Raw genomic sequence first — 16,466 nt, forward strand, 5'->3', positions numbered from 1 at the left:
GTTACCAGGTGCAAACTCAACGCGAATTAGGGACCCTCGGGACCCCAACTACCACCTACTAGGTAAAGTGTAGCCTGGATTTCGCCTATTCTGGCCACCAGGGCTTTGGTACTGGGGAACTGGGAGAGAGGCGTCTTTAGTTAGAAACCAGAACTTGTACTACAGATCTCGACCATCTTGGCTTGAGCCTTGGACCATCATCTCAGGTTTCTTTCATCTCTGCAAAATTGATTCTTGCTCCTCTTCTGGTCTTGCCCCTCGGACCAATTCTCCCCGCGTCATGTTTCTGGTCCATCAATGCTGCTAACGTTTCTAACGTTGCTTGGAATGCTAGGCCGAGATTCATCGTGCGATCGTCCCTACCCTCCCGTCCTGTCACCTTTTTGACATGTTGTGCCACTTGCACCTATCACTTCCAACCGTTCTGGTCCACACGAAGCCTGCGTCGAATCAGTTGTCGAGATTTCTCTCCCTCGCGAGCGATGGATCCTCTGTCAGTCCCATATTCAACGTCTTCCACGCCTTGTCCCCAAACCCAACTCTCCAAGATCCTCCACCATCCACTGTTCCAAGATATCTGTACACATATGTCAACTATATTTCAATGCAGGCGGATCCTAGCGCCACCGCTGCTCTCTATTCGTCCCCCTACATCTCTACTAGCTTGAACTGCATCCCCGACCCGCCGCCGCTGGCCTTGGTGTTGATGAGCACTTGACACATTGAGATGCCCGGCCCATCTCGCGTCGTGCCAAACCCTAAGCAAACTCTTCCCTTGCTCTAATACTCTGAGACACTCACGATGAGATCATTCGTCCGAGTGGTAGCGGACGTCGTTTCCACTGTGGTGAACGGTTCTTGTGAGCTCTTGCCCTTCTTTAACAAGTCACCACCTCTCATTCCTTCACCGTCCATTTCCTGATGACTCGTCTCGCCCTCACCTGACTTCTGTCGTGGCACCTGCCCAAGGCAAGTCGTCGATATTCTTGAACGGCCGCATATCAAAAAGGCTTTGAGCATATCTTCCTGACATCAACCCTCAGCCTCGCTCGTTATTTTCCTAGCCTTTGCCCATCGTTCCTATCCCCTCTGATGGGATGGATCAGAATGGCTTTCCCCTCGTTTCATCCTTATATACACGGCAGGAACTTCCTTCACATGTCTCTTATGCTGCCTGGCACATTGTCCTTTCCTTTTTCACATCTTGTATAGGATGTATCACAACCTTGGAGCTGCTACAGCGGCGCACCTCGATCCAAGGAATCTATAATTGGTCCGTCCACGATCCAAAACTCGTACATGTCGATATCTCCCCATCACTGACCCCTTGGCAGGTATCTTCTGTGTGCCGCTGCCATCACCATGGGAGGCTTTGGAATCTGGGCAATGCACTTCGTCGGTAAGCCTCCTGCTCAACTCTTCCTCCATCCTCGTCATCGGTCCCGTCTCGATGTTGACACAATTATAGGCAATAGAGCTGTTGTCTTGGAGTACGGTGTGCCCGAACGTCAGATCCTGTACAATCCCGGATATACCGCTCTGTCCTTCTTCATGCCAATTCTGGTTCTCATCCTTGCTTTCTACACCCTTGGTGTCACAAAAAGAGCCCGCCAGCTTCACGTCGCCATTGCTGCATGTTTGACCGGCGCGGCCGTCTGTGGCATGCACTACCTGGGTCAGTTGGGCATTGAAAACTATCACTGCTCCTACAAGGTCGGCAATGTCGTGGGAGCAGCTATCATCTCCGTCTTTGCCAGCTTCGTCGCTCTAAGCGTCTTCTTCCGCCTGCGAGAAAAATGGACCGACACTTGGTGGAAAAGGGGTTCGTGTGGTGTGGCATTAGCCTTGGCTGTGTCGGGCATGCATTGGACTGCTGCAATCGGGACCGAATATCGATGGAAGGGAAACCTGACTGTCCATGGAAGTTCGAGAAACATCACCTCCATCATTGCGTCCACTCTGGTCAGCCGCTATCCTGCTTTCTCTGTCGTTGCTTCTGAAATCCTGACTTTTGTATAGTCGATTGCCTCATGCCTCGTGCTGCTGGTAATAGCCTTCATCAGAGGTCGCAACCTGATGGCCGCAAAGCACAAAGCGCAGAGGCTCGTTCTGGCTTGTGCCTACTTTGATGCTGAAGGTCGAATCATGGTTACCCAAGAAGGTGTGCTACCAAGCCAAAAGATAACAAACCATTATGTCGAAAGGGTAAGTCTATATCCACTTAGCAGGGCATAGGCCTGACTCAGTACAGAAATTCGGCGACGACGATCTCGGTAGATCACACAGTACATTCGTCTGGATCTACCGAGCATCCAGACATTGGAGCACAATCCGAGAATACATCCCAGGAATGGCCGACTATCTGGAGAAGGACCCTATCGCACGCCAGTATCGACCAAGTCAGACGCATCCAAACATTTCAGACAACCTCACCGAGAATTCCATGAATTTTGCTCCCATTTTCAAACAGCTGTTCTGCGTCGCTGCTCAGCAGCTGGCAACGTTGATTCACGAACCACTCGAGCGGGTAGGAGTGCTCTTCGAAGAGCCACTGGAGACAGGAGCAACGCCTATTTCTGGGACTCAAGGTAAAGGCAACAAAACTCCCGTCAGTGACACCTTTGAGTATGGTTCCGATGCCGAGGGCGGTGCAAGATCCATGACTGTTGCGAAAGGCAAGTATCTGTTCCTCAATCGCCGTCTCACCGAGGCTGAGACAGCTAAATTCGCTGCGCTTGGCTATCGATTTGGTTCCGTGAGCCAAGTATCGGAAACCTTGGCCAAAAACATGCAAACAAGCCGTGAAAGGTTGGTGAAACGCTTTGAAAGGATGGATCTGGGCACCACCGAAAAGTCGCTTCCACCTCCGGGCGTTCATCTCGCGTGTTTCATGCTCCGACCCAGCGTCTACAAGAGCTTCGACGTGTTGGTCGAGAAAGGCTGTCAGAGTCAACTCCCCTATACAACGATCCAGTCACACCAGTTTTCAAACCAGCAAATGTACCAGTTGCGATATTACGACGAAATGGCAGTGAGCGATGTCATGACGGCCCTGGCCAATCGAGCCAGTGGAGGACAGTTGCAAGACGACGTGCGTTGGAGCCTTTACAATGCTTTCGTCAAGCTTGTGGACATGATTGGCGATCCTTCGACCATGATGGGAGCCAAGTTTTCTGTCAAAGAATTCCGCGTCCGCTGTCGACGAAGCTTACAAACTGAAATGACTTCTTGCACACTCCTCACCGTGAGAGTATTGAGGGACATCCATGCCACTTCAGCGACAAAAGACTTGACCTATGTGCCATTATCCTTTTTCAGTGCTCAACAGCATGAGTTGGATATTGGACACACTGATGAAGACTTTGCTGAGGTGATGATGGATGAATTCGGCCATCTGGCTCGGGGAGGGATACGCAAGCGCACAATCTCAAGTAGCATTCACAACTTTCGAAGGTCAAATTCGACGGCGTCGACAGTCTATGACAACGAGTCATCCCGGTCGGCGTTGTTCAAGAATCACTTGGGTGTTTTGAAGTCTCCACGTCGGCGGAGTGACGAAGCAACTATGGTGGATCATGAGAAGAACGGTATTGACGTGGAGCTGACCACCACACCGACTAGTGAGAGTAGTGGAGGATATGACGGACGCTCAGGGGTCTTACAGACCGGGCTGTTGGACATTGAACCAACAGGTCAAGACAGGTCAACATGGGTGACAGAGGCATTTGGACTTTTTGGCCTTCGACCGGAAGGGTGGTCATCGATCAAGATGGGGGGATGGAAATGGGATATTACTGTGGAGAACTCGTATGAGGTCGGCGCTGAGGGCAAAACGGGTGGGGCACGTGTATAACGACCAAAGGACCAAGACGATACACAGGACAAGATGTATGACCAATGACAGACCCAAAGCTTGTACAGTATGGTGGTGTACAGTACAATACCAATTTCTCCATCTATATCTATATCTATACGCGAGGAAGGCGAATTCGAAGCATGTATAGTCCTTGTGTTGCTATTATCGATAATCGAGAGAATTTATTTGTGGTGAGGCTGGTGTGTATAGGGGCCCCTCGGCCTCCTGGGTCACGTTGATTGGCGGGGCTTCGGAGAAATTCATCTGCCGTTCCGACAGATTTGCATGAAACTGCGTCACTGCATTCTTACAAACTTATTGTGACGGACGGTGGACGAGACAACTCGGAGCAATAGTTTCACAATACGTGTTCACGAGACCGGCGACAGAGGGCTGACACAGTAACCTTGCTCCTCCATGACCTGATTACCTTTCTGACTATATAGAAATCAATGCGCCATGACTGCACCCACCGAATCACCCGCTAAATTGCAGTGAGCGCAGCAGACAATCACCGAGTCCTCATCGACCCTAGCATCCACAAGAATTGGCTGAACTGTGCGAGATTCCTCCTCCTCCCTACATCTGTTGTCATACATACGTACGCACGCACGAATCTCGAGACTTGCGACACAACCAACGCAAACTACACGACGCAGAGCGAGCGGCCTCCGAACCGTACCAGTCGGAGACAAGACAAAACAGGAGAAACAACCATGCCATTCGCACAACTAGTGATTGGTCCACCGGGTGCAGGCAAATCGACATATTGCAATGGAATGCAACAGTTCATGGGGGCGATAGGACGCAAAGCAAGCATTGTGAACCTAGACCCCGCTAACGAGTCGACCTCATACAAAGCCGCAGTGGATGTACGCGAGCTGGTGACGTTGGAATCGATCATGGGCGATGAGGATACCATGCTAGGTCCTAATGGCGGAGTCCTATATGCGCTTGAAGAGGTCGAGCATAACCTCGACTGGCTGATAAATCGTCTTTCTGAACTTGGTGACGATTACGTTCTCTTCGATTGTCCGGGTCAGGTGGAATTGTTCACACATCATGACAGTCTGCGGCAGATTGTGAATGCATTGGTTAAGAGAGCTGGGTATCGTGTGAGTTTCCAATATCCTCCTTTTGGGTTCTACCTCCTTCGGGGTACGACTGAGATAATGGACGAGAAAAGAAGGCTTTGCTGACAATTGGTCTATTTTTCTAGCTTGTCGTTGTCAATCTAATCGACTCCTATGCCCTAACTCTCCCGTCCCTATACATCTCTACCCTCCTCCTATGTCTACGCAGCATGCTACAGATGGATCTCACCCATATCAACGTCCTCACCAAGATGGACAACCTCCATAAATTTCCCGCCCTCGACTTCAACCTCGACTACTACACCGAAGTGCAAGACCTAGAATATCTTCTCCCGAAACTGGAATTAGAGTCACCCATGTTCGGACAAGGCAAGTTCCAGGCCTTAAATGAGGCCATCATCCGGCTTGTCGAGGAATTTGGACTCGTCGGCTTCGAGACTTTGGCCGTCGAGGACAAGAAGAGTATGATGTCGTTATTGAGGACGATCGACCGCGCTGGAGGGTATGCCTTTGGAGGCGCTGAAGGTGCCGGCGACAGCGTCTGGCAAGTTGCCGTGAGAGACGGCATGGGTAATCTCGACGTCAGAGATGTGCAGGAGAGATGGATCGATCAGAAAGACGAGTGGGATGAGATTGAGAGGAAACAAGAGGAGGAGGAACAGAAGAAGAGAGAGGAAGAATGGAATCAGGGAATGCAGAGTCAAGGTGGAAATGGTGGCATGTCTCTTGGTGATGATATGGACTTGGATGATTTTAGGAAAGATGTCCCTTTTGATGGAGGGGTCAAGGTTCGGCGGAAAGGTGATAAAAGACAGGAGAGAGGACCTTCATGACATCCACTGATGTCGGTTGGTTATATTGCCACTTGAAACTGCTGTCAATTAATAGATGTGATACCCCACGGTAAGATGCAGCCTTGTATCATTCATCCATGTCGCTCATATCGTCGTCTAAGTCTTCGTCGTCCTCCTCCTCGTCAGGTATATCCTCTATTCCATCCGACCCTGCGATATTAGACGCCAACGCCATTCGACCTTGTTGTCCCCTAGTGGCAGCACCACCGGTAACACCCTTTAATAGCTTGCCATCAATGTCGACTTCCTCACCTGTAGTATCCCAACCCTCCATCTTCGCCCTCACAATATCCCTCCTCGCTCTCCTCACCAACTCCTCCTCACTCTTACGAATCGTACCACTCACACGCACCACCTGGACCACACAAGCGACATCGGCACCCCCTCTCTGTGACCCTGGAAACCCGTCCAAGAAAGTCAAACCAGCCCACACAAGCCTGACCTGAGCTCGAGGACAGCGCAGTATACAAGTCGAGGTGGCAGGAGAGAAATACACGACGCGCAGTCCGGCTTGCACGACGGCCAAGCCGTGGTCGCCAAAGTTGTGCGCTATCGTGTGTCGCAATGTCGATAGTAGGAGCTGGGACGTAAGATGAGAGGGGCTGGGTCGGTGGATGGTGATGAATGAAGGTGTTGGTCTTGGTGTTGGTGTGAGGCTGGATGTGTGGCTGGATAATGTTGGTGGTGTTGGCGTTGGCTTGGGCGCAGATTTGGTTGTGGCGGAGGGCGTGTGATCGGCGTGATGATATTGGGTAGAAGTGCGAGTAATTGTATGTTCAAATGGCACTGCGGAGACGTCGGTCGGGTAGAGGATGTTGAAGAGGAGGTAGCGATGTTTGATGCGTACCATGGTTTTTTTTCCAAGTTATGTCATGGTCTCTCATCGTCGTACTAGGTGATGTAGAGGTGATCGATCAAAGATTACATATCTATGATTGTAGGGAGAGCACGGTAGAGCTTTGGGCAAGTCGGCGACTTTCAAAAATGCGCAGAGAAAATAATTGGAGAAGCAGCAGTCGCGAGCACTGGCACTGCACTTGGCAAGGCCACGAGGCTGAGATTAGCGTACGGAGTAGAGTTTCATGCCCCGGATCACATGCAAGATGGATATCCTTCTTCCTCATGGACCCTCACTCCGACTTCAACTGGGCACAGCTGGACGTTTACCATATTTGATCATTGAAGTTTGGACCATTCTTTAGAGCGAAATACTTAATTCTCAGGTATGCATCCGTGGCATTCCACAAAAATCAACAGCCACTCGCCTCAAGTGGTGACCCGTGACTCGTAAATGATGAAACACCAACCGAAGTCTTGTATTCGCGCCAAATTAACCTTCTGGGGCTGCTGTGGGCTGCCTCCCGTGCGTCCCTCAGGAGTTTCCCCATACCAGCTGCAAAGCTCAGGTCAGTGACCCACATTCCTCGTCTACAGTAGTACGAGTACAACGACGACTCCTCAAATGGTGAAACGAGCAAAGCATGCCAGTCGAGAAATATCGCCCAAATATAGAAGTCGATAAACCCCGCAATCGTGGGCTCTGACGAAAGAACCCCTGAGATAGTGATGAGAAGGTTCTACGCACGAGATGATAAGGATGGGACACAGCGACGTTACGGAGTAGTATGGATATACGGGTACGTATGGCTGTCTCCCTTTTGAGGGGCAGAGGGGCCGATTGCCACACTCATGCATCACGGTACTGCAGTCCAGATCGAAAGTGACAAGCGTTGTGATACATGAAAGGAGAAGACTCTGCAACCTCTGCATATTTTACGCATGTCATCTGTACATATGTAACATGACTGGTTTTGGGTGTAGGACAATTCTGGGTCCTGATGGAGAGAAGTATGTCCTGTAGGTACTTAGTTCTGCAGTACGAAAGCGCGAATGGTCAAAGGTCAGGTACGAATGTAGAACTGGGTCACTATGTGATCCTGGAACGAGCGGCGTGATGATATACGGTACATATGCTGTTGTAATTGTACCTGATTTTCAAGTGCTCTCATGCCAAAAGCGGAATCGATCCATCTGCAAGCAGTCCCTGACTTCGTACACGGTACTCCATACAAAGACGCAGCCAATCGTGGAGATGTTCTCTATAGACTTCGACATGGCCATCATGGCCGCAATTGATTGCAGGAGTCTTCCGGTTGAGAAACTTGAATCATTGTGTCCAGTCAACTACAGTACAATCATGATAGGCTATGCATGGCAAGTCTTGACGATCATGGCAGGTCAGTCTTCTGGTCTGTGACGCTGTCACTGTCGCTTCTTGTTACAGCTTCGCCACGGCCGCGGAACTCGCTTCTAGCCTCCGGACAGTGGTGAACCGTGGGGATGGAGAGCCATCATGTCATGCGTATGACGATCACACAGCGAGCTGGCGACATTGGAAGTTTGAAGAGGCGCGTGACATAGGTTTGCGAGGCATGCGAGGGGACCAGTTGATTTGCCGTGTTGCCTGATGTGGTTTGTGATGGCCAAGTGCTTATGTTCTAAGGGCGTTTCATGTTGAAAAGCGAGCAAATTCCCTACCAGAAGGACAAGGGATTGGCGGCTACACAGACAATTTGGCGGCTGCGACTGGCCAGGTCAAGTCCTGTAAAAGCCGAGGGCATGTGCATCCATCCCCTGGAACGTGGCATGGGCAAATAATCATGGGAGGCAAACGCGTTAGAGTCCCGAATAGAGACCCTTGGGCCGTAGACTAGGACCAGCTAGGTAAAGAACCTCAGGCACGGGACAGGGATAGACGGGTGACAATCGACTCCCTGCATGAAAACTGTCACGCCGCTGCTTCATGTGAGCTTGGGCGTCGATCTGAGTGGGCAAAAGTCCCGATGGAGGGCAACCTTTAACGGATTGACCTCGCGGATCCTGGTCAGTGAAGGCCAGTAGGTACCCAGTAGGCATCCAGCAGCCCATCCGCTATCCTCTTTGCCTCTCCACCCAACAATCCATCTGTACTTGTTCCGTAGGTATACGCGCCAGCCCGCAGTCTTTTCCATTCGCCTCGTCTGGTTCCCGTCCCCCCAAAGGCTCCAATCTTCAAAAATCTCGGTCTACTTTGTCTACTCCGTAGACCATCTTCTAGTTAGAGTTCAGGGAACGCTTCTCCAGCGCGATTCTGGATTCCACCCTCCCTCGCCCCTGCGTGTGTACCTTTGATCCTCGCTCCTGTCACGGTGCAGCTTGCATGTCTATCCTTCCATACAACTTTGTCCCAACACATCCATCCCGTCAAATCACACCTTCTTCTGCAGGCAAGGAAAAGTCTCTCATTTGACCACCAATCCGTCCGCTCTTTTCTTTTCAGCTTCTCTTCCAACCAACAATCACACGCACACTTTCCTTAACACGACGGTCGATTCGTCCTGTAGCCGCACCTCGGCGTCCTCCATTCACCCGTGTGTTGGCTGGCTCTGCGAAGCCATTCTCTCCTTCAGAACTACATCCAACTTGACCATTCCAACCTCTCCGATCCTTCACATTTTGCGTGGACTGCGTCCCGCATTGACACTCCCTTGACCAACTAAAACTTCCATTCTACAACCAACACTACATTCCGGTCGACTAGGCACGTCGAACCTCAGGCAAACGACCCTACTTCAATCTATACCCCATTGTTACACGGCAGTCTAAGTTGGGCGTTGATTGGGCACAGACTCTCCAGACCACTACATCGAGATTCTACACACTCTTCGTCTAGAATTGAGTCATGTCCAACTCTACAATGGCGCTTGCCCGAGCCTTCACCAGGCGTAACAAACGCAGCGTTGATCAGTCGTCCTTCCAAGGCGGCTTGTCCGTCAAGTATGCCCCGGGTACCATCAATCGCAATCAGATTTCGCTCCCGACAGAACTCATCTCGACCACCAATGTACAAGCATTGAACGCCCCCGATATTCGATCCATGTCTGGTTCCTCGACTGGCTCGATCAACTCCAACTTCGACTCCGATTTCTCAACCATCGATCGAAGTTTCCTCACCAACGCAGGAAGTGACGCTTCCTCAATCGAGAGCAGTGGACCTGCTACACCCATGACCCCTTCCAATGACGAAATCAAGTCTTTCTTTGATTCCAAAACTTCACCACCCGTCCTACCCTCCATCGCCTCGCCATCTGTCCTCGACACACCGACAGTTCCACAACGTTCGCCTTCACACTCCAAAAAGGCACATGTTGAGTTGTCGCGGAAAAAGTCAATTCAGCGAATGTCGCCTCCTCCCACTACTCTCAACAAACCAGCTCGCAACAGTGCGGATATCTTCAACAGGTCAACAGATCCCAACCACCCGTTCGGAAGGGAGTTGGCTCAAGTCAACGAGATTGCTGAAGAGTTCGGCGCCACTGCGAGAATGATGGATGAAGAAGAACGAGAAATCATGGACAAGGGTCTGTGCAAGTTTGGTGTGGAGGATTACTTGGACGAAATCGCCGAGTTATACGGCGGTATCTTCGAGGACAAGCTCACTTCACTGGCCAAGCCGTGGATCTGAACAAGATCAAGCTCTTTGCGAGATTCACGACTGTAACGACTGGGGAGCATTAAGGGCACTTTGGCGATTTCTTCCTGACGGGAAGGTGGCGTTGAGACATAGCGGACAAACGGAACCCTGCATTTTATGGGTGTATCCTTACAACATTTCTTTCTTTGTTCTATGTGAGGACACCCCTCTTGAATGCGCGGGGAGAACCCGCTCAAGATGGCGGAGAGAGCTTTTGGCGTGTGCTGGTATATGAGGGTAATCTCTCGAACAACGGGTCGAGTCTGTGACTGGTCACCTGTTCGACTTGGGAGATGTTCCACTAATTGACGATGATGCCGTGCCAACTGATTTGATCACCATCTGGGTGGCAGCGGTGGGATGCTGAGGAAGACATCTGCAGGGGGTTTTGATGTGAAGTGTACTGATCGAGTTCTACACCTACCTTGCACGACAAAATGAGACATGGGGCTATTTCAATTGGTGCCGGTATCTTTGTGTTTGCTCACGACATTTCGATAGAACAAACAGAGCCATCCCATCATTCGAATCCTGATTGATAGTAAAGGCACAAGGAGACGTTTTTCTCTTCATTAATGCCGTTTGATGTCCTTTCTTGACTTGTTCTATAATTTTGACGAGAAAGTCCACATGCGTAATTCTGAGAGGAGTTTGACGCCACAATCATTCTTATCCTTGACATGAGTGCTCGGGTCATTCATCCACGCTGCGCACAGACATGTCATCTCAGCCACCGCGTAGCTCTGATCCCATTCTGAACTTAAATTCGAGTCCCAGGCGGAATCAATAGTCAATGAGCAGCGAGAGCGGGAAGGCGAACGATGATCTTGTCCTCGGTGAGGAAAGTTGAGAACTGAAATTTTCCCCAACCGATACCTACTGGTTCGTTGCACCAATGGCCAGTGCGCGTGTGGCGTGGTACCTGACGGCGGATCACACAGTGAAGATGCACGTGCATAGGATAGGGCATGAAAATCCTGGCACGCCTGCTAGCCATGGGTAGACACGAGGTCAATGGTCTGTTGTTCTCAGAACAATAAGGAAAGGGATTTGAGTCAAATGGGTGGAAACATTGTTGTAGTAGTAATCGTCGTGTCGTCTACTGAATATGGCTTTGGAGATGCAACCGTGAGGATGCCGGGTATTTCGGGGGTTTAGGCACAAAGTATCAATCCTATCAATCAAAAGTTCAAAAAGTACGTATAGTAATGCGATGAATCGATTCTATTAAATGATAAGTATATACGTGAACCATCTTTGATCAGCATAATGAAAATCTCCGTCTCATGGCGACTTTCAACGAGCTGGGAAAATCGTCACTCTTGTACTGGATTCACGGAGCCACGTGGTGATTCTCCGAAAAGCACGCTGATTTTCCGGTTTGCTTGCCGGGACCTCGAGTTCGAAGCCTTTTACTACTATATACTCCATAGTCCTCATAAATCTTCAGGGACTCGTAAGTTACCGGCATTGATCGCCAAGGCCGACGAGGAGATCACTTCAGCTTGTGTGAATCCATCTCGACGCCCAAGTGTGAGTATGTGTCCAGTTGCCATTTGGGCTTCTCTTTAAGGTTCAGGGCCTAGGAGACTGCCAACAAGTTTGGTGCCCGAAAGCGCGGAAAATCGACGCCGGCGTGGGCCGAAGGCGCCAGAGCCACCTACCTAAACGCCATTGGGAGATTTGTTTTGCAGGAGTAGTGAAAAATTAGGTATGGTGCACTCAACCAGCGTACTTAGTTGAACTTGCAATCGAAAGCTGCGATCATTCACAAGAAGACGAGTGAATGAGAATGAGCTTGCATTATCTAAACTTTATCAATGATGGGAAAACGGCATCCTTGATTCCAACGTGTCGCCTTCGAGGCCGTGCACATGAACGTGATCATCAGATGCACACGCGTACTTATTCAATTCGCCGAGGCTTCAAGGCTGAGGATTAGAGGACCAATCTGAGGGACCCTTACGTACATTGGGAGGGGCTCGACGACGCCCAAGGGGCCCTGCCGTCGCAAACTCAATTTCATCTTCTACGGTCTGACTCCTCGAGACATCGTATCGCGTCTTTCAATAATAGACGTGTTTGTATACATTGCTGCGGTTGACCGACAGCCTGTTGTTCTAGAAAACAATAGAAAAGGAATGTTGCCATACTCAGCTATATATGTATACTCCGTAGTCTGTAGAAGTTGTTGGTGAAATCCAGTTTCCTATGGAGGAAAAAGATGACAAGGCCCGCTGCAGGTGGGCAAGGATTAGAGGACGTGGAGCCTAGAAATCTTAGGTTCTCTAACCAGACGACTGCATACCAGCAAACTGTGCCAACAAGCTGCACATCAAACCACCCCCAAAAGCCCTCTAACCTAACACTGATAGCGCCTACGAATACCAATCCAGACCTCTGATCGCCCCCAAAAAACAAATAATAATACCCAAATGGCTGTCATTCAGGCACAAGCTCGAGCAATCAAAGGAGCATCAGGCTAGTTGACTGTCACAAGTGGACCATCTTGGATCCACCGTTAATCAGTAGTACTCTGTAGTAGTCCTCAATCGACACTCGTGACTCCATCTCTTTTGCTGTCGCGTCCTTTCGCGCCCTATCGAGTCTCAGCTGGCAAGGACCGATCAAGGCTCGCTAAGCCCTGCAGGTCATCGTCATCTGGCATTTGGACCGACTCGTTGATACGCAAACTTGGCTCGTGAAACTTGAACTGGCAAGTGTCAGAGCCACCACCAACATGGGGTAAATATGGAACAAAACCACTTGTTCACCGTCTATGTTCCAACATTCGTTGCAGCCACTCTCTAACCTCCGACAACACCGTCCAAAACTTTGCCATCGATTCGAGATTTCAGCATACACCAGATCTAGCCTTTTCCTTCTTTGATAAAGGGACGCATCCCAGCTCCACAGTCGTTCTCCCTCCCACCCTCCCACCCTCAGACACACGCGCCTTGACCACCAATTTGTCGTCGTCTTGCCTATCCTTTCAACCCAACCTTTGGGCAGTCCCTTTGCTGGGAAATCATACCCAAAGACATGGATGGGTTTCGCGCCCACGCGCTCCTGGCTGTTCGTCAGTCCTTGAGCACCGACGCCAACGACGATCAAAATATTGGCTCGTCTAGAGGAGGTTCTCCCTCGCTATCTGGCCTCGTCACGACACTCGTGCCCACTCTCCTCATTTCTGTCGCTTACTTTGCCACATTCCTTCTCCTGCGGACTAGATTTCCCAGACAATATGCCCCAAGAACATACTTGGGAGCCTTACTGCCCCAGGAAAGGACACCCGCTGCTCCCAACTCTCTGTTGGGCTGGATCCCCTTCATGAGAAAAGTATGCCCACAACCCCTGGCATAGTCATTATCCACCCTAACCACGCATTTGATAGATCCCCGACGAATTCGTCCTCCAGCACAACTCTCTTGATGGTTATTTCCTGCTTCGCTACCTCAAGCTATCCGTTGTCATCTGCCTCGTTGGCTGCCTCATCACCTGGCCCATTCTGTTCCCCGTCAATGCCACTGGCGGTGGTGGTAAAGTACAACTCGACATCCTCACCTTTGCCAATGTCGAGGATAAAAATCGCTATTTCGCCCATGTCTTCGTCGCCTGGATTTTCATTGGTTTTGTCTTCTTCATGGTGACGAGGGAATCTATCTACTTCATCAACCTTCGACAAGCCTACCTCCTATCGCCTCTCTATGCGTCGCGCATCTCCTCTCGCACAGTTCTGTTCCAGGCCGTTCCCACCGAGTATGCCGATGAGAATAAGATCCGCCGCATGTTCGGCGATGAACTGAAGAATGTTTGGGTTGCATCAGATGCTAAGGAGTTGCCAGACCGCGTCGAAGAGCGCATGAAGATCGCTCTGAAACTGGAGGCCGCTGAGACAAAATTGATCAAACTTGCCAACGATGCTCGCCTCAAGTCTCTCAAGGAAAACAAAGACAACAAAGATGCCCAAAATGTTCAAGACAGTCAGGCCCAGAGGTATGATGAAGATCCTGAATACGGCAGCGAATCTGGCTCGGCCGCCGCACGCTGGATTTCTCCCAAGGATCGTCCCACTCATCGCTTGAAGTTCTTGATTGGCAAAAAAGTAGACACCATTAATTGGTGTCGCGAGGAAATCGCACGACTGAATCCGCTCATCGAGGCCGATCAGACTCGCTATCGTGCCGGTGATGCACCTCCGAAGAATGCCGTTTTTGTCGAGTTCTGGACCCAGACACAAGCTCAAGCCGCCTTTCAAAGAGTTGCTCACCACCAGCCTCTTCATATGGCTCCTCGAATCGTCGGCCTCAGCCCTGAGGATGTCATATGGTCCAATCTGGGCATCACCTGGAAAACACAGACTCTTCGCAACTTTGGCTCGCTTGCTTTTATTACCGCTCTGGTCATCTTCTGGTCTATCCCCGTCGCTTTTGTTGGCTCCGTTTCGCAGATCTCATATTTGACCAGAGTCGCGCCATTCCTGAGCTTCATCAACAACTGCCCCGACGTTATTTTGGGTGTCATCACTAATCTGTTACCTGTCATCATGTTGTCTCTTCTCATGAGTTTGGTCCCGGCCATCATGCGATTCATGGGCAAGGTTGCCGGAAAGGCTACTTTGTCCATGGTTGAACTCCGATGCCATGAGTCTTTCTTTTGGTTTCAAGTCATTCAAGTCTTCCTCGTCACCACCTTGACCAGCGCTGCCAGCGCTGCAGTACCGCAGGTTATCAGAGATCCTGGTTCCATTACCACGCTACTAGCCCAGAACTTGCCCTTGGCCTCCAACTTTTACATCTCCTACTTCATCCTTCAGGGGTTGATTTTCTCGTCTGGAGAATTGCTTCGCATTGTCGGTCTAATTGTCTTCACCGCACTATCCACGATTCTCGACAATACCCCTCGCAAAATGTACAATCGATGGTCCGGCTTGGAGTCAATTGGATGGGGAAGCGTATTCCCTATCATCGAGCTGATGACTGTTATTTCTATCGCCTACTCAGCGATTGCGCCTTTGATGATGGGGTTTGCGACAATTGGTCTTGGACTGTTTTACTTTGCGTATCGATACAACCTCCTGTTCGTTGACAGTTCCGTTATCGACACCAAAGGACTTGTTTATGCCAAGGCTCTTCAGCACACTCTGGTCGGCTGCTATCTGTCGGTCATTTGTCTCATTGGCCTTTTCGGCATTCGAGCTGCAGCAGGTCCGCTGATTTTGATGGTCATCTTTCTCGTCGCCATGATCTTGTACCATATCTCTCTTACAAATGCGATCACCCCACTTGTCCACTACCTCCCAAAGTCTCTAGAGGCCGAAGAACTGGCGTTGTTGTCAGCCGATGCAAATGCGGCGGAAGCAGACTTGGCTGGCCCGGCAACGAGAGGAGAGTTGTCGGAAAAGACTGCGGCCGAAGATTCACAGAAGGCAAAGAAAAGCGGTGGACTCGAAGATGTCAAGATTGGCTTCATCAAGAAATTTCTCCGTCCAGATATTTACTGCAGTTACGCAGAACTGCGCAAATTAGTGCCACAGGACTTTGGAGAGATTCGATATGCTCGAGAAGTGGAGAGGGATGCATATCAACACCCAGCGGTCAACGCAGCAGCGCCTCTGCTGTGGGTTCCTCGTGACGAGATGGGAGTTTCAAGACAAGAATGCTCACATACCAACAAAGTGACTCCCATGACCGACGAGGGTGCTTACTTCACCGACAAGGGCAAGATTGTCTGGGATGAGGAAGCAACCGGTGGACGGCCTCCGGTTTATGAGGAAAAGATCTATTATTGAAAGAATATGAGTGAGACCTCAGTGGTGGTGGTAATATAATAATGGAGAGAGAGCACCCTTCCATATTGAATGATGGCGTGATATTGCATGTGTCGTCTCTCGTGTGGATGGATTATGATCATACATCAAGATTCTGTTATTGATACCCAATGGAAATCGATTTTAATCACTTGACACGTCCAGATATCAACAGTCGTTACCGGCAGTGATAGTACTAGAAGAGCTCTAAGCCTTTGAAGACATTGCACTTGGCAGTGCGGGACATTTTACAACCGCAGTTATCGGCTTTGAAGGTAAGAAGTTGATCTAGATACTACTTACTTCAGTAGATTGTTACGAAAGGGAGATAAAAAGGTAA

At 50.2% G+C, this 16,466-nt stretch overlaps 5 protein-coding genes across 6 annotated transcripts; 4 read left to right on the top strand and 1 right to left on the bottom strand.

Annotated features, from left to right (window-relative positions):
• The first annotated feature begins 789 nt into the window (after positions 1–789).
• On the top strand, positions 790–3,981 carry PV10_04765 (uncharacterized protein). The gene is made up of 5 exons (XM_016369344.1): positions 790–1,273; positions 1,335–1,399; positions 1,469–1,962; positions 2,020–2,205; positions 2,252–3,981. The coding sequence occupies exons 1-5, from the start codon at positions 1,098–1,100 to the stop codon at positions 3,851–3,853; spliced, it is 2,523 nt and encodes an 840-aa protein (XP_016225132.1). The 5' UTR covers positions 790–1,097; the 3' UTR covers positions 3,854–3,981.
• A 207-nt stretch (positions 3,982–4,188) lies between these two features.
• Positions 4,189–5,850, top strand: PV10_04766. 2 transcript variants are annotated; one of them, XM_016369346.1, is made up of 3 exons: positions 4,189–4,257; positions 4,303–4,971; positions 5,076–5,850. In XM_016369346.1, exons 2-3 carry the CDS (start codon positions 4,573–4,575, stop codon positions 5,781–5,783), a joined length of 1,107 nt encoding a protein of 368 aa, XP_016225134.1. In that variant the 5' UTR covers positions 4,189–4,257; positions 4,303–4,572; the 3' UTR covers positions 5,784–5,850. The 2 variants fall into 2 exon arrangements, with proteins under 2 accessions (XP_016225134.1, XP_016225133.1); XM_016369345.1 differs by having other exon boundaries at positions 4,189–4,971.
• PV10_04767 (uncharacterized protein) lies at positions 5,656–6,764 on the bottom strand. The gene has a single exon (XM_016369347.1). It carries the CDS (start codon positions 6,652–6,654, stop codon positions 5,872–5,874), a length of 783 nt encoding a protein of 260 aa, XP_016225135.1. The 5' UTR covers positions 6,655–6,764; the 3' UTR covers positions 5,656–5,871.
• Positions 6,765–8,839: 2,075 nt separating this feature from the next.
• PV10_04768 (uncharacterized protein) lies at positions 8,840–10,974 on the top strand. Its single transcript, XM_016369348.1, has one exon. It carries the CDS (start codon positions 9,526–9,528, stop codon positions 10,306–10,308), a length of 783 nt encoding a protein of 260 aa, XP_016225136.1. The 5' UTR covers positions 8,840–9,525; the 3' UTR covers positions 10,309–10,974.
• A 2,272-nt stretch (positions 10,975–13,246) lies between these two features.
• Positions 13,247–16,284, top strand: PV10_04769 (uncharacterized protein). Its single transcript, XM_016369349.1, has 2 exons — positions 13,247–13,656; positions 13,712–16,284. The coding sequence occupies exons 1-2, from the start codon at positions 13,360–13,362 to the stop codon at positions 16,106–16,108; spliced, it is 2,694 nt and encodes an 897-aa protein (XP_016225137.1). The 5' UTR covers positions 13,247–13,359; the 3' UTR covers positions 16,109–16,284.
• The last annotated feature ends 182 nt before the right edge of the window (positions 16,285–16,466 follow it).

This window comes from Exophiala mesophila (genome assembly GCF_000836275.1).
Source record: "Exophiala mesophila strain CBS 40295 unplaced genomic scaffold supercont1.3, whole genome shotgun sequence".
NCBI classification, from domain to species: domain Eukaryota; kingdom Fungi; phylum Ascomycota; class Eurotiomycetes; order Chaetothyriales; family Herpotrichiellaceae; genus Exophiala; species Exophiala mesophila.